The sequence below is a fragment of the Diorhabda carinulata genome, chromosome 4 (assembly GCF_026250575.1).
Source record: "Diorhabda carinulata isolate Delta chromosome 4, icDioCari1.1, whole genome shotgun sequence".
Classification (NCBI taxonomy): Eukaryota; Metazoa; Arthropoda; class Insecta; order Coleoptera; family Chrysomelidae; genus Diorhabda; species Diorhabda carinulata.
The window spans coordinates 32,821,783-32,848,891 of record NC_079463.1 but is presented as its reverse complement, the minus strand read 5'-3'; the positions used below and the strand labels follow the sequence as shown (position 1 = coordinate 32,848,891).

The following is a 27,109-nucleotide window of genomic DNA, read 5'->3' as shown; positions in this document are numbered from 1 at the left end:
GCAGGAAAGGTCGTGGCGTCGGTTTTTTCGGAATAATTTCCACTGACTATCTTGGAAAAGGAAAAAGCGAAGCATTTGGTGTTTTTTCCATCAAGACAATGCACCAGCTCAAACATCACTAGTCGCACCGGTCAAAATCGATGGATTAAACTTTGATTTGCTACCTAATGCACCCTATTCGCTAGATTTACCTCCCTGGGATCATTTTAGGTTCCCAGATTTGCAAAAATGGTCAAAGATTTTCCAATAATGAAGAGTTGATGTCCCCATCGCTGGGAAAAGTGTATGGAGGAGCTGACGTTGAAAAAGTCGTAGAAATAATTGAAAAAAAATGACTAACTATCTAACTATCTCGATGATCTATCAATTTACGTAAGCGTTCGGGTTTTTATCATGAAAAAAAACAGATTTTTTCTAGATAAAATCTTACCTTTTAGTGACAGCACCGTTGGCGACTTGTTTCAAATAGGGATGCATCCTATTTACGTTGGAATCCAATATAGAAGAATGATTAGGGCTGATAGGGCCTACGACGACACTAGCGCCACCACCAGCCGATAATTTTTCGCTATACGCGTCCATTTGGTGCAACATTCTCATTCGATACCGATCTCACGACTGGATAATAAAAAAAAAAATTATATCACCTGTTCCTCTCCTCTTTATAGATAAGATAAAATTATTTAATTCACCTGTTATCGTACAACAACTGCGAACTAACATCTACGTTCCGTCCGAGGCCGGTTTCACACGACACAAGTCACCTTTTCAGCCGATCTGTCACTGTCATCGCTGGTCTACGAGAATTTTCCAAAAAAAAAAAATATTTTTCCTTTTTATTTTTGTTTTAAAACAGTACAAACACGTAGAACAAGCGTAGGTATCACACAATTTGGGTTAGGGCCTGAAATTTGAAGCACAAATAGAAAAGTTATAGTCCATTCATCAAACACGAAAGCAAAGTAAATTGAATCAAAAAATACTCTTTTTTGGAAGGTTTATCAACAAATTTAACGACTAAATTTTGTATTCGGACGTAGATAGACATTTTGCTTCCCTTATTAATCAACTGCTTCATTCTATACAAGGGTAATTCGAGTGGTGAGGGGTTGTCCGAACCAAAAGAAGAAAAAACTGCACAGCACGTACATCAGATCGAGATTTAAGCCTTACAATTCGCAAAAAGACGTTAAAAATAACTGAAAAATATTTTAGAATCGAACGTCTTTTATTTTTATTGTTTTCATCCATGTAATTTGTTTCGTGAGCTAAATGAATGGACTATAATTTTTTGCGAGTCAACGGAGACGAATACAACACATTCCGCCATTGTTTTTTGATATAAAATAACCGAAAATAATTAAAAAAAATATGTAGAAGCTGTTTTAAAACAACATATAACTTAATTTGGACAAATTTCTATTTAAAAAACGAAAATAAAGATAATACGGGAAATTATGCTAAAAAAAAAACATTTTTGAGAATGAATGTGATAAAATTGATGGGGTAACTTCTTTATTATAGAGAAAGGAATTAATAATAAAACTGATAAATTTATTTTGTTTCCAAAATGGCGAAAAATGTAACATTTAAGCTTAAGGCCGAGCAAAAGTTTGAAAAAATAAGTAAAAATGCTGTAATTACTGTAATTTTGATTTTTCAAGTGATAAAAGACAATTTTTCATATTCGAAACATAACCTGTATTGAATTTAAACTTAAACGTACAGGGTAGTTCGAAATTATAATTTTTCAAGTTTAATCTGTTTTACAGATCGAAATTTTGTTATTATTATCTCGAAATATATTTGGAACAGTTTCTAATCCAATTTTTTCACCATACATAGTAGAAAATTACAATTTAGTCCTTAAAATTATCACTTATTTGTATATAGAATGTCTCACGGTTTTATCCCAAAAAATTTGAGTGTATTTTCCCCATGGACAATATTTCACTTTCCATTTGATAAATTGAAGAAGAAAAAACAATTTTCCAATGAAAATTATGTCTCTAAATTGATAATGATACTACAGAAGTAAAATTAAAAGAGGGAAACTTTTTGAGAAACGAAAAAAATGAAAATTATTGTTGTGCGATTTAAAAATTTTTCGAAAAATGTCGAATTTATCTTATTCCGTTTCCATATTTGTTGTCCTCTCTGTTTCTTAAGCGAAAACTGCTTCATTATAATAATCTGTTTATATACAGACTTAGATGCAATGTAAAACCGTACAGAGTTGTACTTAGGACGCGTAATTTTCTCAAATGTAAAGACGGTTTTAAGAGATCTTTGGATCCGTATCGAAACAAAAAATTCCATTAGAATCTTCAAAACGATTCAACAAGTGAATCGGTTTTATCGTTTACCACTGAAAAAAACTCCACAAAAATCTTTAAAAACTTCGAGTATCTAGAAACAAGATTGTTTATACGAAAATTTCAAAATTTTCCAAAAAAAAAGTGAATTTTTTTCGTCTGTTTTGAAAATTTGAAACGATTAAAAATATATCTCGAAAAATAATGAAAATTTTCAACAAAAAATGTCAATATATACGATATAAACTCAAAAATAACATTTTTTTTTTTGGTAGGAAAATAATTAAGAGCCGGGAATATCTAGAATCGACGGTTCTACGTTTAAAATTAGACCATCCCACACTGATAAGATCACTTTACATAAAATATTCCGCACTTTTTTCACACCTTTTCATTAAACAAACATAACGGATGCATCGCTACAGAAATCAAAACAAAAGATTTACGCGACGTCGTTTTTATAAGAATATCGGGCGTCGTTTCGTGTCGCCCAACGCTGGTGTACTGTTGCCCGTAATTTCTCCTATATAGCAGCAGGACGTCGCGACGGTGTGTCATGGAAATGGACGAGAACACGGCGCTTGCGTCCAACTTTTCTTTCGAGTTCCGTCCACGGGACAGTTTAGATTCATATCGGACGTCTTCAGGTATCGAGGAGTCGATTTTTAATGTACGCACTCGGAAAATATCGAAACCTTTTCCCGAAATACTATTAACGACTTTTCTCGACAAGTTGCCGGTACAATCGGAACAAAATATCGAATCTAACCATACAAATTTGATACTTTCGTTAACGTTCCGTCATTAATTCAACCAAATGCAGTCAAATAATGACTTTTCGTACTACAATCGCTCGATAAACATCGACATTATCCAAAAGGCAACTTCCTTATTTATTAATTCTATGGAAATCGATTCTGGTCGAACCGAACAAGGAAAAATTCATTAATTGGACTACATATTTTACGTTAATACTCCGGAGGAAAAAGTAGTCGAAAAATTTGCTTCTCAATTTTACGTCTTGGACATTGAGCATCTTCTTAAAGTACTTTATGACAATCACCAACATTATTTGATTATCTTCAAATCTGGAAGAGTTTTTCGTTGGTAACAGAATCTATTCCTGCTTTGAGTTCTGTTGGTGTTGACCCATGGATACTTATTGAGTCATCTAACCATATGTCTGGCTTTTCCGGACTTCCTTGTCTTAAAGGAAGCTTTCATAAGGAGCTTTTAAGGATTCTAACGCGCATTTTAGTTTGTCGCCTTGGACTAGAACCTTTCAAACTCTATCAACAAACTGTTGATAACCTTGAGGTGATTCACACGGATCGCAAAGCTCAATTCAATAGATTATGTGATTGATATAAAGAAAAAGCTTCAAATTGAGTTTCTCATAAAGGATTAACCTTCACATAGCTGGATCTTCAACAGTTTCCTCGTATGGATCTACTCCGAGATCTTAAATTTTCCCGGTGGCGGAAATAAAAGTTTTCTTCGGATCTTTTAAGATGTCGAACTTGAAATTTGTTAATAAACGAATAGTTTTAACTGGAAAATAAGTTGGATAATAATCTATAGTCCGTTCATCTTGGTTCGATCAATATTTCTTTCTTCATCATCATCTACAATTTCTACCAGATCTACTGTTGACTTATTTATGTGATTATTTCAAAGTGGAAGATCTTGATATAAAGAAAAAGCTTCAAATTGAGTTTCTAATAAAGGATTAACCTTCACATAGCTGGATCTTTCACAACCAAGAAGAGATTCAACAGTTTCCTCGTATGGATCTACTCCGAGATCTTAAATTTTCCCCGTGGCGGAAATAAAAGTTTTCTTCGGATCTTTTAAGATGTCGAAATTGAAATTTGTTAATAAACGAATAGTTTTAACTGGAAAATAAGTTGGATAATAATCTATAGTCCGTTCATCTTGGTTCGATCAATATTTCTTTACGAATCCCCGCGCGGGTTTCTTGTCCAATTGAATATAAACTCAGTGGTTTGTTTTTTAATGAATTCCTTTTTTTTCTCCCGCTACGCTATGAAGTTAATGAGTTAACTAGCGACGTGTGAACACATTAACGCATGAATGCCGTTGAAGCGTGTCCCTAGTTATGACGTTTATGTTTTACCGTTTAAATTATCACTTCATTAGGTTGATTGCCATATCGAGTTGAAAAAAAAACCGCCTGCTAGGGGTGTATTGTTAGCAAAACGATTTTTTTAATTATAGGTTGACCAGAATCTCGTTTAATAAAAGAGAGTCATCGAGAATCGTCGGTTTTGCTCGATTTCTTTGCTGAAACGTCGCAAATACTCCCCGTTGATAGTTTTTCCTTTTCCAACATAATATATGAAAATTTTAGAAGATCCTCGATTCTAATTTGCTTCAGAAGATGTTCAAAAAGGTTGTCGACGATGAACACCATTCAACAGAACTTGATTTTGTTGTTATTTCGTTGCAGTCTAGTATGGAGATGGTCTGGCCTATAAATGGCGTTAGCTGGTTGAAAAATACCCCAAACCAAACAAGCAACGTTCGTTCTAGCTTCAGGAAAGGTCGTGGCGTCGGTTTTTTCGGGATTATTTCCACTGACTATCTTGGAAAAGGAGAAAGCGAAGCATTTGGTGTTTTTTCCATCAAGACAATGCACCAGCTCAAACATCACTCGTTGCACCGGTCAAAATCGATGGATTAAACTTTGAATTACTACCTAATGCACCCAAAAAACCGACACTTGCAGATGGAACGATCTTTGTCTTCTTTGGAGACGATTCTTCCTTCCCAATCGATTGTTTTGCAAACAAATACTGATCAACGTGGTGTCTTCAAACTTATACCGTATAGATTGTGGTACTTTTCAAGCAACTACCGCCATCTATAGTTCGAACGAGGTACAGTAAAAAATTCAGTTGTTTCGGAGTAATTAGAAGCTTCGATTTTCCTTCTAATTTAAGGATCTTTTAAAAGCAATGTCCAACTTTGTTTATCTTTCAGCTCGAAATATTTTACTCTGTCGTAATTTTCTCGTAACCGGAAGCGATCCCGGAAGGGAGTTTGAAATAATATTGCTACACAAATGGTCCCCCAGGTCAACACAGAAAGGAAATTCTGTCTTGAAGATTTTCATTAATCTGTCTTGATACGCGTTACCTACGTAATTAAGGTACTGATTTAATTAAAAAATGCGTTACCTTTATACCTTTAAAATAATTTTTTAACGACGAATTTTCGTTTTAACGTCTTTCGATGAGGTTTCGCCATCCGCCCTCATAATTTAAAACAATTGCGGAGCGCGAAAACTCCGGAAGGAAGTTCGAAAGCTTTGTTTGTACTTTGTTCCGGAAATATAAGGATAGTGGTCCTCGGAACGTGTTGGAACAGAGTTGAAATCTACTAAAGATTTCGTTACGTTTAAAATATTTACCCTGTGAATTCTTTATCGTTAAATATTTATTCTGATCTCGAGGGAAGTTTCATTTTGAGGGATGTAGCCGAAGCCGTCGAGATGAATATTTAAAATCTCGAAAATTCAATAATAAATCATTTTTTATTTTCCATACATAATTTTCTAACCAAACAATTATTAGATTAGGAATTAGATGCGTATTAGTGGATAAATTGATGCAAAAATCCGACTCGATTCGCTTAAAAAATTCTTAATTGATCCTTATGTCTATCTAACGTGAATTATCTATTAAATAGTTCCTTAGGCCGTTCCTGCGTGGATAAATTTTCATATTTAGACGTACATTGATCGATCTATTTATATTTGGAGTTGTTAAATTATTCGTGATACCAAAATTGCTGTTTGTTTCAATATTTTATTAGCGCCACATCGAATTTGAATAACATCCCTTTTTTTTCTCCCCAATAACTCTGAAAATATCTGTCATTCAACATTCATACCAATTATCCAACAAGAAATTAAACGAAAACTAATGAAAATCGATGAAAATCTATCGATATTGTTGAGGAAAATCAATGGAAAGTCATGAAAACTGCAAAAAACTTGAGAAATTGAACGAAAACTAATGAAAATCGATGAAAATCAATGGATATTGTTGAGGAAAATCAATGGAAAGTCATGAAAACTGCAATAAACTTGAGAAATTAAACGAAAACTAATGAAAATCGATGAAAATCAATGGATATTGTTGAGGAAAATCAATGGAAAGTCATGAAAACTGCAATAAACTTGAGAAATTGAACGAAAACTAATGAAAATCGATGAAAATCAATGGATATTGTTGAGGAAAATCAATGGAAAGTCATGAAAACTGCAATAAACTTAAAAAATTAAACCAAAACTAATGAAAATCAATGGATATTGACGCAAATTGTTGTGAAATTTCATAAAAAAGCAATGAATACTGCAAAAAACTTAAGAAAGCAAGCGAAAACCAACGAAAATTAATCGAAAACTTTTGTAAATAAATAAAAATCAATTGATATTGAAGGAAATTGATGATAAAAATTAATGGAAAGCCATGAAAACTGCAAGTAAATTTGAGTAAGCAAACGAAAAATAATGAAAATTTGAGGAAAACTAATGAAAATCGATGAAAATAATTCGAAATCGAAAAAAATTGATGAGAAATTGGCGAAAACTCAATGGAAAATCATGAAAACCACAGAAAACTTGAAAATCAATCGATATTGAAGGGAATTGATGAGGAAAATCGATGGAAAGCCATGAAAACTGCAAGTAAATCTGAGTAAGCAAACGAAAAATAATGAAAATTTAAGGAAAACTAATGAAAATCGATGAAAATCATTCGAAATCGAAAAAAAATGATGAGAAATTGGCGAAAACTCAATGGAAAATCATGAAAACCACAGAAAACTTGAAAATCAATCGATATTGAAGGGAATTGATGAGGAAAATCGATGGAAAGCCATGAAAACTGCAAGTAAATTTGAGTAAGCAAACGAAAAATAATGAAAATTTAAGGAAAACTAATGAAAATCGATGAAAATCATTCGAAATCGAAAAAAAATGATGAGAAATTGGCGAAAACTTAATGGAAAATCATGAAAACCACAGAAAACTTGAAAATCAATTGATATTGAAGGGAATTGATGAGGAAAATCGATGGAAAGCCATGAAAACTGCAAGTAAATCTGAGTAAGCAAACGAAAAATAATGAAAATTTAAGGAAAACTAATGAAAATCGATGAAAATCATTCGAAATCGAAAAAAAATGATGAGAAATTGGCGAAAACTCAATGGAAAATCATGAAAACCACAGAAAACTTGAAAATCAATCGATATTGAAGGGAATTGATGAGGAAAATCGATGGAAAGCCATGAAAACTGCAAGTAAATTTGAGTAAGCAAACGAAAAATAATGAAAATTTAAGGAAAACTAATGAAAATCGATGAAAATCATTCGAAATCGAAAAAAAAATGATGAGAAATTGGCGAAAACTTAATGGAAAATCATGAAAACCACAGAAAACTTGAAAATCAATCGATATTGAAGGGAATTGATGAGGAAAATCGATGGAAAGCCATGAAAACTGCAAGTAAATTTGAGTAAGCAAACGAAAAATAATGAAAATTTAAGGAAAACTAATGAAAATCGATGAAAATCATTCGAAATCGAAAAAAAATGATGAGAAATTGGCGAAAACTTAATGGAAAATCATGAAAACCACAGAAAACTTGAAAATCAATTGATATTGAAGGGAATTGATGAGGAAAATCGATGGAAAGCCATGAAAACTGCAAGTAAATTTGAGTAAGCAAACGAAAAATAATGAAAATTTAAGGAAAACTAATGAAAATCGATGAAAATCATTCGAAATTGAAAAAAAATGATGAGAAATTGGCGAAAACTTAATGGAAAGTCATGAAAACTACAGAAAATTTGAGAAAGTAAACGAAAAGCAATAAAATTCAGTAGCTCCAATCCCTTACAACCCACTCTATATTTTAGTAATCAAAGAATGTATATGAATAATACCGACGAGGATTTTTTCACGGGAGAAGGTTTGTCGATGGGAAAATTTAGTATAAAACAGTCATTAGGTTTTAATAATCGGTATGAATATCATCAACGATTCCGGAAATTCCAATAGATGTAAAATTCTGTTCGTAATGCACACAAAATTATTTCTACGATCACAATATTTATGAATCGCGTAATTTGTATATCGAAACATACTTTTCGATGTAGCTATGAAATATTCCTGTGGTTTCATTATAATCTCATTATATCTGTCATTCAGCATTCATTCCAATTATCCAACAACACTGCTAACTAACAAATAACTCTTCTTCTCTATTTTTGATAATTTTCGTCCTTTCATTAACACCTCGGCGTATTATGGTATCTACAAACAATGGATGAACTGAGGTAGCTGGAAAATGTCGAGTATGTGTATTCTGGTGATCTAGAATGCTTTTGTTCTCTCCCGATGTTCTTTTGTCGGGGCGTGTGAATCCCTATTCCAGTGACGTACGAAAAGGCTGCTCGTTAACCAACACAATAAAATTAATTTTTAGACCGACGACGTTGACGAAATTCTACGAAATACAAAACGGGATTATCCTTACTCAGATAAATTCGTTTTTTATCGCTCGACGTTTCGATCTTCAGCAGGACCAAAGGATAATCAAACCTCCACTATTGGAACGATTAAACCTCCAAGGATGTGCTGTTGGTTGGTTTCAATGGTGCTGCTTTGTCGAAAAATGATTCAAAGAAATGATTTGAAATATTTGAAAAAAAATTATTTCCCGCCACTGTATTGCTAATAGTGTAACCACTCCAGTGGATCGGAAGGATACGTTTCTTTGTAAGAAGGACTATATAGGACATTGTTATCCTTTGTCGAAGAATCACGCACAATGCAGGAAGTTCTGTTCTAAAATTGAATGAAATGGTAATTAAATAGACTTGTACACGTTCAATTCAAAAGATAAATATAACGGATAATTATTTATTATACAGGAAAAAACGATAATTTAATATTTTTCCATGTGGAATTTGAATTTTTAACATACGAGGATGGTTCCAGAAGTACTTGGCATGACCTAGAGATGGCGGCATATATTTCAAGTTAGAAGACGCCATCTTGTTTAGTATTCGTTTGGCAGTTGTCAATGGTGAACGAGACGACATTTTGATACCTGTCAACAGACTGAATACGCTGTTTAATCTGTTGACGAGCGTTTCCATAACGAACTAAAATCTAATACCTGTTTTATACTAAATTCTCCCACCAATAAACCTTCTCCGGCGGAAATTAATTCTAGCGGGAAAAACTACTGAAAAAACATCAAAAATTTGCTCTGATATCTTCAAATCTTGTAGGATTGGAAGGAAGAATTTAGTAGAATAGGTTTAAAATTGGTTTATAAATCCAACTATATAATTATTAAGGATAAAATACCAAATTTGGTATATGTGTATATTGGACAGACTAAGAGATCCGTTGATGTCAGGTTTAAATAGCACATAGTTAATTCGAAATTATTGGATGTATTGAAAGTGCTGTAAAAGTGGCTTGAATAGGGACAAAAATTAAGGAAAAACTGATGAAAATAAATAAAAATTGAAGAAAATTGATGAGAAATTGATGAAAACTCAATGGAAAGTCATGAAAACTACAGAAAACTACAGAAAACTTGAAAATCAATCGATATTGAAGGGAATTGATGAGGAAAATCGATGGAAAGCTATCGAAACCCCAGTAAATTTGAGTAAGAAATCGAAAACTAATGGGTACTTGATAAAAACTAATGAAAATCAATGGATATTGATGAAAATTGATGAGAAATTGCAAAATAATAAATAGAAAGCAATGAAAATCGCAGAAAACCCAAGAAAGCAAGCGAAAACCAACGAAAATTGAGTAAAAACCGAAGAAAATAAAAGAAAATCAATGGATATTGTTGAGGAAAATCAATGGAAAGCCATGGAAACTACAATAAACTTGAGAAATTAAACGAAAACTGATGAAAACTATTGAAAATCATTCGAAATTGAAGAAAATTGACGAGAAATTGGTAAAAACTTAACGGAAAGTCATGAAAACTGCAGAAAACTTGTGAAAGCAAACGAAAACCAATGAAAATTAATTAAAAACTTTTGTAAATAAATAAAAATCAATTGATATTGGAGGAAATTAATGATAAAAAATCAATGGAAAGCCATGGAAACTGCAGTAAATGTGAAAAAGCAAACGAAAATAATGAAAATTCAAGGAAAACTAATGAAATTCGATGAAAATAATTTGAAATTGAAGCAAATTGTTGAGAAATTGATGAAAACTCAATGGAAAGTCATGAAAACCACAGAAAACTTTAAAATCAATCGATATTGAAGGGAATTGATGAGGAAAATCGATGGAATGTCATGAAAACTGCAAGTAAATTTGAGAAATTAAACGAAAACCAATGAAAACTATTGAAAATCGATGAAAATCAATGGATATGAACGAAAATTAATGAGAAGTTGCAAAAAAATAAATGGAAAGTAATGAAAATCGTAGAAAACCCAAGAAATCAAGCGAAAACCAACGAAAATTGAGTAAAAACCGAAGAAAATACAAGAAAATCAATGAATATCGTTGAGGAAAATCAATGGAAAGCCATGGAAACTGCAATAAACTTGAGAAATTAAACGAAAACTGATGAAAATAAAAAAAATCAATGGATATTGTTGAGGAAAATCAATGGAAAGTCATGAAAACTGCAATAAACTTGAGAAATTAAACAGAAACTAATGAAAACTAATGGAAATCATTGAAAATCAATGGATATTGACAAAAATTGATGAGAAATTGCAAAAAAATAAATGGAAAGCAGTGAAAACCGCAGAAAATCTAACGAAACAGCAAAAATCCAGTAAAAACTGATGAAAATTAATCGATATTGAATGAAATTCATGAGGAAAATCGATGGAAAGTCATGGAAACTGCAAGTAGATTTGAGCAAGCAAACGAAAACTGATGAAAACTTAGTAAAAAGTAATGAAAATCAATAGATATTGACGCAAATTGTTGTAAAATTTCAAAAAAATTTCTGGAAAGCAATGAATACTGCAAAAAACTCAAGAAAGCAAACGACCACCAACGAAAATTAATTGAAAACTTTTGTAAATAAATAAAAATCAATTGATATTGATGATGAAAATCAATGGAAAGCCATGGAAACCGCAGTAAATTTGAAAACGGAAACCAAAACTAATGAAAATCGATGAAAATCATTCGAAATCGAAAAAAATTGGTGAGAAATTGGCGAAAACTTAATGGAAAGTCATGAAAACCACAGAAAACTTGAGAAAATACACGAAAAGCAATAAAATTCAGTAGCTCCAATCCCTTACAACCCACTCTATATTTTAGTAATCAAAGAATGAATATGAATAATACCGACGAGGATTTTTTCACTGGAGAAGGTTTGTCGGTGGGAAAATTTAGTATAAAACAGGTATTAGATTTTAATAATCGGTATGAATATCGTCAAAGATATAAGATTCTGTTCGTAATGCACACAAAATTGTTTCTACGATCACTATTTTTAGATAAACATCTATCGGAAACAAATACGAATATTTATAAATCGCCTAATTCCTATAACGAAACATACTTTTCGATGTAGCTATGAAATATTCCCGGTTTCATTACAATCTTGGGTATACGGTACATACATTTACCTACGGATCCTGAACTACTGTTGCATTTATGTTAGATAATAAAGCAAGGATTTATCCCCCTTTGTGTGGTCTCTATCCCGTTGGTATAACGTTGGCCGAGCTAAGATAATTCCATTAAGGTACAGAATCAAGTTCATTAGGTCTGTCTTATGATATATATATATATATATATGACAAAGTATGTGGGCGTTTTATGTATATTGCATACACAACGTATCGTACAAAGTTTAAAATAAGTACTCGGAATAGAAAAGAAAACAAACGACAAGAATTGAGTTCATAAATAGATAAATAGTGAACATAACCTCGAAATTTTGTTTTTTTTTTCGTTAATTTTTAACTTTCTTTCTCTTTTTGTCTTATCTAACAATCTTTTTCTGAGGCGTCCTTTCATCATTAATTCGCTTCAGATCTAATATAAGCTACTGGATCCGATTATAACGTTTTTTTTGTGCTTTTCTTTGTAAAGTTTACTTATTAATTCTAATTTTCAAAATGTATCGGAGTTTTTGTTTTTAAGCGAAAGATATCGATGGAAATTGATGAGATACGGAATCGAAATCAATGGTTATTGAAGAAAGTTGAGGAAAATTCATGGAAAGCAAAGAAAACCGCGGGAAATTCAAGAAAGTGATGAAAATCGATTAAAGTGAATTGATATTGAAGCGAACTGATTAGAAATTGGAAACAGATTGAGAAAAAGCGATGGAAATCGCGGAAAATCTAAGAAACCGAAGGAAATTCAATGAAAATTTAGTAAAAATTAATGAAAATCGATGGATTTGGAGGTAATTCAAGAGGATTTGAAGAAAAATTACAGAACTACAGAAAACTCAAAGAAGCAAATTGAAAATTTAGTGAAAATTTATGAAATGAAGAAAATTGATGTAGAAATATTAATGGAAAACGATGAGAACCGCGACAAAATTCAAAAACAATTGAAAAAAATGATAATTTAACAGACAATAATGAAAATTGGTGGATATTGAAAAAAAAACTGATTAAAAACTGGAGAAAAATCAATGGAAAGCAATAAAAATCACATAAAAGTTGAAAAAGCAAAAAAATCCAATGAAAATTAGTGAAAACTAATGGAAATTTATTAGATATTGAAGAAAATTGTTGAGAAACTTTAGAAAATTAAATGGAAAGCAATGAAAACCGCAGAAGACTCAAGAAAACAAACGAAAACTGATGAAAATAAATGGAAATCAATGGAGATATTGAAGGAAATTCATAAGAAAATCAATGGAAACTTCAGTAAATTTGAGTAAACAAACGATAACTAATGAAAACTTGATAAAAACTAATGAAAATCAATGGATATTAACGAAAAATAATGAGAAGTAGCAAAAAAATAAATGGAAAGCAGTGAAAACCGCAGAAAATCTAACGAAACAGCGAAAATTAAGTAAAAACTGGTGAAAATCAATCGATATTGAATGAAATTGATGAGGAAAATCGATGGAAAGTCATGGAAACTGCAATAAACTCGAGAAAGCAAAAGAAAACAAATGAAAATTTAGTAAAAACTAATGAAAATCGATGAAAATTGATGGATATTGACGCAAATTGTTGTGAAATTGCAAAAAAATAAATGGAAAGCAATGAAAATCGCAGAAAACCCAATAAAGCAAGCGAAAACCAATGAAAATTGAGTAAACACTGATGAAAATCAATGAAAATCAGTGGAAAGCCATGAAAACTTGAGAAAGCAAACGAAAACTAATGAAAACTAATGAAAATCGATGAAAATCGACGGATACTGATGAGAAATTGCAAAAAAATAAATGGAAAGCAGTGAAAACCGCAGAAAATCTAACGAAACAGCGAAAATCCAGTAAAAACTGATGAAAATTAATTAATTAATCGACATTGAAGGAAGTTGATGAGGAAAATCGATAGAAAGCCATGGAAACTACAAGTAAATTTGAGTAAGCAAACGAAAAATAATGAAAATTTAAGGAAAACTAATGAAAATTTAGTAAAAACTAATGAAAATCGATGAAAATTAATGGATATTGACGCAAATTGATGTGAAATTTCAAAAAAATATCTGGAAAGCAATGAAAATCGCAGAAAACCCAAGAAAGCAAGCGAAAACCAATGAAAATTGAGTAAACACTGATGAAAATCAATGAAAATCAGTGGAAAGCCATGAAAACTTGAGAAAGCAAACGAAAACTAATGAAAACTAATGAAAATCGATGAAAATCGACGGATACTGATGAGAAATTGCAAAAAAATAAATGGAAAGCAATGAAAACCGCAGAAAAGTTGAAAAAGCAAAAAAATCCAATGAAAATTAGTGAAAACTAATGGAAATTTATTAGATATTGAAGAAAATTGTTGAGAAACTTTAGAAAAATAAATGGAAAGCAATGCAAACCGCAGAAGACTCAAGAAAACAAACGAAAACTGATGAAAATAAATGGAAATCAATGGAGATATTGAAGGAAATTCATAAGAAAATCAATGGAAACTTCAGTAAATTTGAGTAAACAAACGATAACTAATGAAAACTTGATAAAAACTAATGAAAATCAATGGATATTAACGAAAAATAATGAGAAGTAGCAAAAAAATAAATGGAAAGCAGTGAAAACCGCAGAAAATCTAACGAAACAGCGAAAATCCAGTAAAAACTGATGAAAATTAATTAATTAATCGACATTGAAGGAAGTTGATGAGGAAAATCGATAGAAAGCCATGGAAACTGCAAGTAAATTTGAGTAAGCAAACGAAAAATAATGAAAATTTAAGGAAAACTAATGAAAATTTAGTAAAAACTAATGAAAATCGATGAAAATTAATGGATATTGACGCAAATTGATGTGAAATATCAAAAAAATATCTGGAAAGCAATGAAAATCGCAGAAAACCCAAGAAAGCAAGCGATAACCAATGAAAATTGAGTAAACACTGATGGAAAGCCATGAAAACTTGAGAAAGTAAACGATAACTAATAAAAACTAATGAAAATCGATGAAAATCGACGGATACTGATGAGAAATTGCAAAAAAATAAATGGAAAGCAATGAAAACCGCAGAAAATCTAACGAAACAGCGAAAATTAATTAAAAACTGATGAAAGTCAATCGATATTGAAGGAAGAAAATCGATGGAAAGCCATGAAAACTGCAAGTAGATTTGAGTAAGCAAACGAAAAATAATGAAAATTTGAGGAAAACTAATGAAAATCATTCAAAATCGAAAAAAATTGATGTGAAATTTGCGAAAACTTAATGGAGAGTCATGAAAACCACAGAAAACTTGAGAAAGTAAACGAAAAGCAATAAAATTCAGTAGAAATTAACGGAAATCTTCTCAATTTCTTGTTGTATGCTCGGAAATTTTTCAAATGATATGTACCATTAGTTTGTCGTTGAATTTTGAAATTATTCAAATTATATAACATGTTTGTAAGCATTTTCCTTCCATATTCCATCCACTCTATCGCAATTCACCCTTTTTTTGTACCTTTATACAAATCTCCATCATTCTCAACCCACGCGTTTTGGGGGTTTTCCATTATTTTCGTTATCATCCCTTATTTCAGATATACGTTCCAATTTATTATTTCGCGTTATAGTTTTTGACGAAATATCGTTAAAATTAAATTCGTATTGTCAAAAACATTTATGCAAACTTGCCAAATATATTTAACGACAGGCCTATCAGTCCCATTCCATAGTCCAACCTTTAATTTTCTATTTAAATCCGTTTCAATGCGGTATCGACATCGATACAAATGTCAATCTATACAAAGACGTAGAAATAGTTAATCGCGGCCCCAGAGAGACTTTTGGTGATCCGGAATCAACGATTGTAGCCAAGCAAAATCATTTACAACATCAAATCGAATGTTACGTCTCGGCAGAAACGTCCACGCCTTTTATTGCACACCTTTAGATTCTAGAGCAAATTTAGTCTAAAGATTTGAAAATTATTATCAACTTAAAACCGTTTAAATGTATTTTCGACAATTTTAAACGAGAAAATAGAAACGGAAACATCGTTTTTAAGTTTCAACTTCTTCAGCTTTACCTAACAAACTCACTTGTCGAAATAAATCAAATTATTGCACGCCATTAACAATTTAAAACACGTAAAATATTTATTTCTCTTAGATCTATATCAAACAATAAAAGTTACTTCAGAAAACATGAATTTATTCAAGAAAATCGCACTCCAAACTTCTAATGACTTTTCAACGATCTTTTATGTCTTTCCAAATTTCTAACGCAGTTTAAATAAAACTGTGTGTCTATAATTGTTATAAAAGGGACAGAAACCGCCCCCGTGACCGTCCCAATGTCTCATTTTCCAAAGTTTATCTAAAACTTACTGCTACTGCCCACCAACTGTCAAAGTCTCTGCTTTATGTCCTGTTTTGAGACCCCCTTGAGTCTAAGACATCCCTGTTTCGGCGTTTAATTTCGACATCTCTTATAACATAACCTACCGGCGGCGTTTCGACGACCAGCGTTCCGACGCCGGGATAATCAATCTACGATTCACCTGAATCCCCTCGTTCCCTAGAATCGCAACAGGCGAAAAGATATTTCCTATCCGCCGTCGCTAATTGCACTGGATAGCAGAGATTAGGAACAAGAGAAAAATAAAAAAAAAAAAAAAAAGGAAATGACTTAAAATCTCGTGTTTTTCCTTCCTTAACGATAAGGTTTCACAAAAGACGAATCGTTTGATATAGAAATTTCGATTCGAAAACACGCAAATTTTGGAAAAAAAAGAATGCCAAACAAAAACTGTACGTCGAATCGATGTTTTGACTGTTCGAAAACGTTCCGGTTTGAGCTGATGTATCGGAGAATGATTCGTCTTCTGAGATTGGTTTCCTCGAGTTTTCCAGCAACAAAACGCTGGCGTACGGTGACCAAAAGTCAGTGTCACAGACCTTAAGTTGATCCAAGTAGTTCCAAAAGAAATTATTCAACGATTGCCACGGAATCCGAATTCATTCGGCGGTTGCAGATGTGCTGGTCCGTTTCCTCATTCTTACAATTAATACTTCTTGATTTAATTTCAACATTCTAAACCCTTCAAACAGATCCGACTTTAGAAATTCCACAATATCTATAAACGTCGAGAAGTAGCCAATTTTTAGTTATGGAAATCTTGTTATACTAATAGAAATATGTGTCGTTTTAATTTCCAAACATAATTCGACGAAAATTAGTGATGGAAAATCGTCCATACAGTGGAAAGCGTCCTCACACCAAGAGATATTCTGCTATCCAGTTTCTGGTGATATTAAATTTGGATTTCTCCACTTTTTCATCTCGATATTGATTTCCATGAGTCGACTGTTTATTCCAGGAGGTCGTCCATGTGCTATCCACTTCTCGAAAGATGTTTTCCCTTTAAAGGTTAAACAGAAATGGATAGAGGACACCTCCGAGGATTTTCTGTACATTTGAAAGTTCGTCGTCGATTCTAACTGCGGCCGATTAGTTCCAGTACGACTTTCTACGAAAATTAGTGATGGAAAATCGTCCATACAGTGGAAAGCGTCCTCACACCAAGAGATATTTCGCTATCCAGTTTCTGGTGATATTGAATTTGGATTTCTCCACTTTTTCATCTCGATATTGATTTCCATGAGTCGACTGTTTATTCCAGGAGGTCGTCCATGTGCTATCCACTTCTCGAAAGATGTTTTCCCTTTAAAGGTTAAACACAAATGGATAGAGGACACCTCCGAGGATTTTCTGTACATTTGAAAGTTCGTCGTCGATTCTAACTGCGGCCGATTAGTTCCAGTACGACTTTCTACGAAAATTAGTGATGGAAAATCGTCCATACAGTGGAAAGCGTCCTCACACCAAGAGATATTCTGCTATCCAGTTTCTGGTGATATTAAATTTGGATTTCTCCACTTTTTCATCTCGATATTGATTTCCATGAGTCGACTGTTTATTCCAGGAGGTCGTCCATGTGCTATCCACTTCTCGAAAGATGTTTTCCCTTTAAAGGTTAAACACAAATGGATAGAGGACACCTCCGAGGATTTTCTGTACATTTGAAAGTTCGTCGTCGATTCTAACTGCGGCCGATTAGTTCCAGTACGACTTTCTACGAAAATTAGTGATGGAAAATCGTCCATACAGTGGAAAGCGTCCTCACACCAAGAGATATTCTGCTATCCAGTTTCTGGTGATATTGAATTTGGATTTCTCCACTTTTTCATCTCGATATTGATTTCCATGAGTCGACTGTTTATTCCAGGAGGTCGTCCATGTGCTATCCACTTCTCGAAAGATGTTTTCCGTTCAAAGGTTAAACACAAATGGATAGAGGACACCTCCGAGGATTTTGTGTACATTTGAAAGTTCGTAGTCGATTTTCTGATCTGTATCGAACCAATACTTCGAGTTGTAGCTCTAAAATCGAATCGAAAAGCTTTTGAAGCCTCTTGATACCAGAGGATCGTTCAAAATTGTCACCACCGAACCATGTGAGATGTCTACGACTTCTTTAATCTTTCCTATAGCCGGAATAACTTGATATCAGTTCAAAAGCCGGTTCTGATATACTCGGAAACGTCATAATTGTTTCAAAAGTTTTGTCGGATTCCTCGACGCTTCGCCGCTCGCTTATGGCCCTCAATGGTGAAAATTTCAATTGTTAATTAATTCTGGTTCATTTTAATTATATGATGTTATAATTAGGGGTGTTTTGATTTTAATAACTTTGGAAGCGTATATTTGCTTCACGAGCAGTTTTGTTGTTAGTTTTAGTTTAACAACGTTGATTTTTGGAAGACCGCCGAACGAATATTTATCTATGGAGAAACAAGGAAATTCAGCTCGGAATAATCGATTTTGAGCTAAAGCGTCACCCACAGTCAACAGATATTTCGCACATCCAAACATATTTCATTTAATATCCTCGAGATCTCAGCCAACTTACTTCCGAATCTATTTTTTTGGATTCTTTTAATGTTTTCGTCGGTGGTGACGTCCATTGCGTGTACTCATTCGAATTTGGCAAATCGATTCTCTACAATCGATTCAACCATTCAAATTTCAGCTGTCAAATGTAGGCACGCGTCTTTTTTAGGTTAGTTCCAACCGAAAATCTATTAAATTTAATATATTAGCGCCGTCTATTGATAAACTTTTTATTCTAATAGATTTTTTCAAAAAATTATAGTTCAAGGTGACGATTTTGTTGTAATTTTCTCAAATTTGGAAGTTAGTTAATGAAATGCTACAAAACTCGCAACTAATAACTTCGAAAGTTGAAAATTCTTTTCGATAACCGACTCATTTCGTATTCACTGTCGTTCATGGCCAATTTCCAACAATTCGTAGCGTTATAAAACAAAAATTCAATCGGAACATCGATTGTACATTATAAGTCGAAGACGATTACGAACGACAACAAAAATATTGTATCGTGACTGAAATAATAAAACATTATCAACAAAATATTCATTATCGTCTCCCATTGGATTTTCCGTTGAGAACCATGACACAAAATTGGTACCATGTAGATTTTCCGGTGCGAAATTGAAGCGTTTCCATCAGATTTAAGAATTTTTCACGAAATATCGTCAAGTGTTTTGACATCGATATATATCGGGGCAGTAATAACGCCGCAATTCTCAATATATTAAAATTAGTACACTTTGATGTTTAATTTTGCCACAATCCCACTAAGAAAACGCTTATAATAATCTAGCCGCGCGAATACTTCGAACTAATTCTTATTTAAACATATATTCGTGATTATAAACGTCGATTGTATGTTTATTATTCGTTTCCAGTAAATTATAGGGTGTACCAAAACTTTTTATACAAAAATTGATGTTTAAAATCGACATAAATCTTTGAAAAATAGTTTTATGGTGGATTTCGGGACGTAAACCAAAAAAAAATTAACATTTTCGAACTTTATACGTTTCCACAAATAATTTTTCTCGATGTACTCGATTAAATCGAGTGAATGTTATGTTCAGGTTAGCCCGGCAATTTCTTAACAATTTATTTAGGTTCACGTAATCCTACGGCGACACGCATATGGGATTTAAAATTTATAATCCGCATTATGGGACAAATGAGGGGTATTACGTAAAAACGCCATAAAATATTGATAATTCCTTCCTGTGGATTAATCATTTATGATGCACGATTCTAGGTCGTTATATCGATTTAGACGGAAAATAATGGAAAAAGAAAGTGAAATAGAAGCGTTTCCAAGGATTTCCGATAGTAACAATGTCATATCAGTACGTTTATTTTGAGTAAGAACCTCCCAAATGGACGAACCCAACCAGGATTAGCCGATCAAGGTAATTCAGACAAAGTCATCGAAATATCTGAAAGGAAAAATGAAAATACCTTTTTGTATCTAAAGAATGAGAATTTTCGAGTCACGGAACACCCTGTATAACAACTTCTCGATTTTCCATCGAAAATAACGCACATTTCATTCTAAATTGTTTTTTCTCGGTTATTAAAGACTATTTCATTTAAAAACTAAGTTGAAACGCTCGATATAGTTGACGTGTAAACGGTTTTACGAGGGGGTACCGAAAAATAACCGATCGCCGTTCTTTCACGCTCCTTTTCAAGCTCGGAAACAAGAAAAAGTCGCGCGGAGCCAGTTCGGGCGAGCAAGGTGCGTGGGGCGACGTTATTTTTAATCAAAAACTAGCTACTAACAGACTGGCGACAGAAATCAGTACTACGAAAGCTCCTTCCATGCCAATGCCATTCCGGTTACTTTTGGTTACCCCCTCGTATATATATATATGAAGAAAATTTATGGAATTTTCATCGTTTCAACCCAACATCGACTGATCACCCGCCGGTAAATAATTTGTGTCGATCTTATCCTTTTTTTTTTTTTTTTTTCAATACAAATAGGAAAATACGTCCGAGTGGGAATCGATCTGTTTCCAATTGACAGTGCTGCCAATACAAATAACGAAATGAATCGACAACTGAATTATTCAATGATATCAATGCCATTCACCTGGAAACCAATTGAAAAATTAATATTTCACCAGAAAACTACTTCGCGGTCTTGTTGCTAAGAGGTTTACGGAAAAACGAGTGAGTAGCACGTGGGGTATTGATTCTACAGGGTGTTTCAATTTCCAAACGCCGGTTGTCCGAAAAATATCGATAATGAAATGTTGTTTAGTTTATAGATTTCTGACGAGCGTTTGACTCGATCAATAAAGAAATTAATGCTGTGAAAAACTAAATAAATTGATCATAATGATGGCGTGGTCTATGGGGACTATTCTCTATCTCGCGCGCGTGTTTTTGAAATGGTTTAGTGATGGCCTAGAAGATTAACAGCGCCCAGGTCACTGTTGCCAAACAAATTTTGCGTTCGGATCGTCGAATAAGCATCTGGACGATCGCCGAGACAGTTAGAAAAAGTCTGTGCGAAGTTGGTGCCAAAAAATTTGATTCCTGACCAAAATCTCTTGCTCCAAAGGGTCTGCTAGGATTTCCCAGATCGGTGGTGAAAGATAAAAAGCTTGCAATCAATGAAAAACATGAAGAGGAAGATATAATTCCAGGAGGTAGGAGCAGAAGGAATGGAAGATGAGCGGAATGGAATAGTTCGATTATTGGCGGACGCGTTTCACCATCCACCAAAAATTTTTGTTTGTGTTTTGTCGTCGAAAATTCTCTATTTGTCCAGGATGGTTCCAGAAGTACCTGGCCTGACCTAGAGGTTCTACTCTTGTTCGTTTTTAACAGTAAAATATTGGGTAGCAAAGTTTAGACGAGACCGGCGACTCAGCGGTCGATCAAATGAGGTGACGACTCCCGGAAATGTTGAATAAATCGTCGAGATGACATAGTAGGCATTCCAAAAAGTGCTGTACATCGTATATTAACAGAAAATTTGGAGATGTGCGCAAAAAAGCGCCGTGGAGATGTTTCCATCGACCTAGGGTGCATCATTTCACATCCAAAACAAAATAACAATCGAAACAATGAACTGGAACCGGGTCCAAAGAAGGCAAAGATCGTTCCAGCTGCAGGGCAAGTTGTGGCGTTGGTTTTTTTTTTGGATAATTACCACTGACCATCTTGGAAAAGGAAAAAGCGAAGCATTTGGTGTTTTTTCCATCAAGACAATGCACCAGCTCAAACATCAGTCGTCGCACCGGTCAAAATCGATGGATTAAACTTTGATTTGCTACCTAATACACCCTATTCACCAGATTTACTTCCTTGGGATCATTTTAGGTTCCCAGATTTGTAAAAATGGTCAGAGATTTTCCAATAATGAAGAGTCGATGTTTTCTAGTTAATGTCTTAACGATTCTTATTATAAAAAGGGTTTCAAACTTATTGAACGTCCCTCGTAAAAGTTTTTGGAGCTAAAACGTCGAAAAATAAACAAAATTTTCGAGTTTTCTTTGTGTTTCTGTCGCGAAAATTAGAATTTTCTTATTTCTATATTAGAAAGTCGGTGTACTAAAATGACCGCATCTTTTTTCGTTTTAAAAAAATAAAAAAAAACAAACCTAAATAAATCTTTTTACGTCGACCTCTCAACATCCCATTTTTCTTTCGAACTACTAATTGTCTGACGGCTCTATTTCTTCTTCTCTTCTTTAATTATTGTCCCATGTAAAAAGTGACGCAAGATTGTAAGCAGCCATTCGAAAGAACAGGTCAGTATTCAGGAGAAATTGACGAATCGTAAATGTATTAATAAAAACGAATTTGCGTACAATATTAAAAAAATATAGATCGATGATATTAACAAATATATTATTTAATCGTACTAAAATCGATTGTTTTATTTTATTTCGAGGAAAGTACAATTTTCTTTCGAGTCGTTCCTGTATTTTCTTTTTCAACTCCTCGGGAAATTCAGGAAATGTCTGTTCGACCGACCGAGCCGGATTTACGAGTACAAAAACGAATTTACGACGCATTTTCTAACCTCAAACCTGCCCGCCTCCCTCGCACACACGCCGTCTTAATTAAACCGACCCCGCCGACTAGTTCGTTATGTTTCGTCATTGCCGACTACGACCTTTTGTTTTAAGTAGACAAAACGACCCGGTGACAATTGTGAATGGAGGTTATTGTTTTCGAAAGACGAAGACAGAGATAGAGAGAGCAACAGAAAGGGACAATAGCCGAAGGTTGAGTTTTACTTGAAACTCAAACTTTACCTACGGGTTTCGAAAACTTTTACCGGTACATTGTTGATATACACGCGCTTATTCGAAAATAATTAATTAGATAAATCAAATAATCGATTGTATTTGATGCCGAAACCGTTTCTTTTACTAAATATTACAATTTAAACGATTCAGTAAGTCCTTAACCTCACAAATAGAATGATTATGATAAATAAAAGTTTGGAGCGACATATATTTGTAAAAAATTCAACGAAACAATAAGAAAAAATCGAGCAACATATAACCGGAAGGACACTCGAAAAATTCACGTTTTCTACAGCCGAAAGTGTTTCAATATGGCCGTGATAAATGGGGGCAGTGTGTAACTCGGGAGCCCTTAACCGACTCGACTCTAAACGAGCACAGATTACGATTATGACGTACTAAAAAGTTTTTCTTGACGTCTTCAACAACTTAAATAAAAAAGAGAAAAGTTTCGGTGTCCTTTTAGTTTTATCTTTCCGTCTCGTTTTTGTTTATAGTTCGTACGTACACCACCGGTCAAAAATTTTATCTTGATGAAAATAACACCGTCTTCATAACCGAATTTGGCCATTTTCGATCGATTTCTTCGCCCAATCGTTGACAGTTGTTCTTTTTTCAAAAATCATCCCAAAAAACCGGCGCCGCGACCTTACCTGCAGATCCAACGGTCTTTGGCGATGTTTTGGAGGCAGATCTAATAGAAATTGTAGTATTTTAGAAAGGGACAAAGCAAAATATATCAAAAAAACATATAGTACGATCTGGCCAGCCTCTAAACTTATCTTCCAGCATCCAGCATTCCCCCAACTAGAGATTTAGCCATCGCAATCACCCGACCTCAATCCGATCGAGTTATTGTGGAATAAATATGATCAAATAACTCAGAAAGCTATGCCTTAGAATAGATGATGATTATTTGTTGGAAAATACCGAAATTCTACGCGTCTCAAACCGCTCCATCTTCAGCTTGTATCGATGATATTAATCGTGGAAAGTTTCCAAACGAAAAAAAAAAAAAAATATAAAAACGTATTTTTTCGCAGTATATATTTCGAGTTATTACTAATTATTAATTAAATTCGAAATAGGAGCAGCACATGTGGCGCAGTCGGTTCGGATAATTTTCTATTTAATATAAATCCTCAAAATGGCTGTAAGCGTGACAAATTGAGATGTTTAGAGAGTAAATTTTCGCCGCAACAAGATTAATGCATCGAGCGTGTCGGATCAAGAAAACCACGTGACGCAACGTGGAAATATTCTCGCGTTGGCTCGCCCAAAGATTTCTCAAACAAATAGAGAACGTTTTAGCATAAAAGACAAATTTATACTAAATTGGGATTCGTGGAAGCGTCGGCGATATTCATACTGAACACACTGTATCGCTACGCCGATAGTCGCGCCGTTTTGAGCGTTTCGATAATCAAATTATCGTCTTCAGAGACTGAAGGTAAACTAAGTACATAATATCGTATTTATGGACAAGTTTTTCGATGTCTGTTTGGAAGATTTTCGTTTATTCTTTTAGGTTTTTAGTGGAAAAAATGAAAAACAGTCGACGCATAAAATCTTTCGCGTCGTTTTTTATGAAAAGAAGGTTATCGAAAAACTTGACACTCCCCTTCATTATTTGAATAATATACTTGTTGTTGGGAGCTTTTCCAGTCGGTTTTCCCGAAGGAGAAAAAACGACTTGAGAAAAACCGAAGCCACTTTTTTTACGGTTTCGTGCCTAAAAGCCGAAAATGGGTATATTCGATTTGAATGTGTCATTTTGGGAATAACGCAAAATGGGGTAATTCCGTCGGGTGCGATGAGGTATATTTTTTTGTTTAGCATGCCTAAATCTCGACGTATCAAATCAATAAGAAAATAAATGAGATTCGCCGAATATGTGGTATCGGAATGAAAAATCGAGAAAAAAAAATTGTTCAAACGGGTGCCGTTGTGCAGTGTTATATTTTCCACGGGTTTTTAATTGGAAATTGGAACAAAATCGGGTTGCTTTATCGATTAAAACATCCCCCTTTCGATAACTGTATCAATTATTCCTATTTTGGTAATAAAACAATATTTGTGAGGTTATGTTTGGTGTAATGAAGCCCATTCTAACGCCAGACCATTACAGGCTACAATTAATATCATAGAAATGTAATTAACTAGACATGTACACCTTAATGTTTAGAATAATAAATTAAATCGAGGAAATTCAATGCTTGTTACATGAATTATTAAATCGTGATAAAACCTTATTTTATACACCTTGTATATGCGAATATTAAATTTATATTTGTTTCCCTTTTTCTTCTTCTTCAATATGACAATTATCTAAGACGAATAATCGCAGTATTAATAAATCTATGACGTCAAAATCTTGATGTAAATTTCACGCAACTTCCAATTTATTTTTGGAAATTTTTTTTCTGCATTAGATTTTCAATAAAATTTATTTCGCACACTTAGAATTTGTTCAAAACACACACTAAAAAAAAATCGGCCTTTCAAACAATTTTTTTTTTGGGGAATAATTAAAAATACCAAAGAAGTAAGAATCTAAGGCATGAACGGTCAACTAACTTTGAGGTAATTTTTTGCGTAATACTCTAAAAAAGCTTCGTAAATCATGAAATTGTTCAAAAATCTATCGAAATAACCTTCCCAAGACACCAGAGTATACCGGGAAACTAGGAAGCATCAGCCTTGATGTAAATTTCACGCAACTTCCAATTTATTTTTGGAAATTTTTTTTCTGCATTAGATTTTCCATAAAATTTATTTCGCACACGTATAATTTGTTCAAAACACACACTAAAAAAAAAAATCGGCCTTTCAAACAATTTTTTTTTGGGGAATAATTAAAAATACCAAAGAAGTAAGAATCTAAGGCATGAACGGTCAACTAACTTTGAGGTAATTTTTTGCGTAATACTCTAAAAAAGCTTCGTAAATCATGAAATTGTTCAAAAATCTATCGAAATAACCTTCCCAAGACACCAGAGTATACCGGGAAACTAGGAAGCATCAGCCTTGATGTAAATTTCACGCAACTTCCAATTTATTTTTGGAAATTTTTTTTCTGCATTAGATTTTCAATAAAATTTATTTCGCACACTTAGAATTTGTTCAAAACACCCACTCAAAAAAAATCGGCCTTTCAAACAATTTTTTTGTAGATTAATCAAAAATACCAAAGAAGTAAGAACCTAAGGCATGAACGGTCAACTAACTTTGAGGTAATTTTTTGCGTAATACTCTAAAAAAGCTTCGTAAATCATGAAATTGTTCAAAAATCTATCGAAATAACCTTTCCAAAACACCAGAGTATACCGGGAAACTAGGAAGCATCAGCCTTGATGTAAATTTCACGCAATTTCCAATTTATTTTTGGAAATTTTTTTTCTGTATTAGATTTTCGATAAAAATTATTTCGCACATTTAAAATTTATTCAAAACACACACTCAAACACGGCCTTTCAAACAATTTTTTTGTAGAATAACCAAAAATACCAAAGAAGTAAGAACCTAAGGCATGAACAGTCAACTAACTTTGAGGGAATTTTTTGCGTAATACTCCAAAAAAGCTTCGCAAATCAAGAAATTGTTCAAAAATCTATCAAAATAACCTTTCCAAAACACCAGAGTATACCGGGAAACTAGGAAGCATCAGCCTTGATGTAAATTTCACGCAATTTCCAATTTATTTTTGGAAATTTTTTTTCTGTATTAGATTTTCGATAAAAATTATTTCGCACATTTAAAATTTATTCAAAACACACACTCAAACACGGCCTTTCAAACAATTTTTTTGTAGAATAACCAAAAATACCAAAGAAGTAAGAACCTAAGGCATGAACGGTCAACTAACTTTGAGGGAATTTTTTGCGTAATACTCCAAAAAAGCTTCGCAAATCAAGAAATTGTTCAAAAATCTATCAAAATAACCT

At 33.3% G+C, this 27,109-nt stretch overlaps 1 protein-coding gene across 14 annotated transcripts in view; it reads right to left on the bottom strand.

The window, feature by feature from the left end:
• Nucleotides 1–27,109, bottom strand: part of LOC130893243 (CUGBP Elav-like family member 2) — a 208,061-nt gene that overhangs the window by 126,174 nt on the left and 54,778 nt on the right. For 2 of the 14 annotated variants that reach the window (XR_009059173.1, XM_057799175.1), the window contains exons 1-3: nucleotides 2,574–2,833; nucleotides 693–904; nucleotides 431–618 (exon numbers count right to left, since the gene is read on the bottom strand). The exons of 2 other annotated variants lie outside the window; for them this stretch is intronic. Coding sequence is in view for 6 of the 12 variants with exons in the window: in XM_057799175.1 (XP_057655158.1) it covers nucleotides 431–600 (170 nt within the window). In the remaining 6 variants the exon portion in view is untranslated. Of the gene's footprint in view, nucleotides 1–430; nucleotides 619–692; nucleotides 905–2,573; nucleotides 2,834–27,109 lie in introns of those variants that run through there. 10 more of the 14 variants (XR_009059174.1, XM_057799176.1, XR_009059175.1 and 7 more) reach the window with 7 other exon arrangements.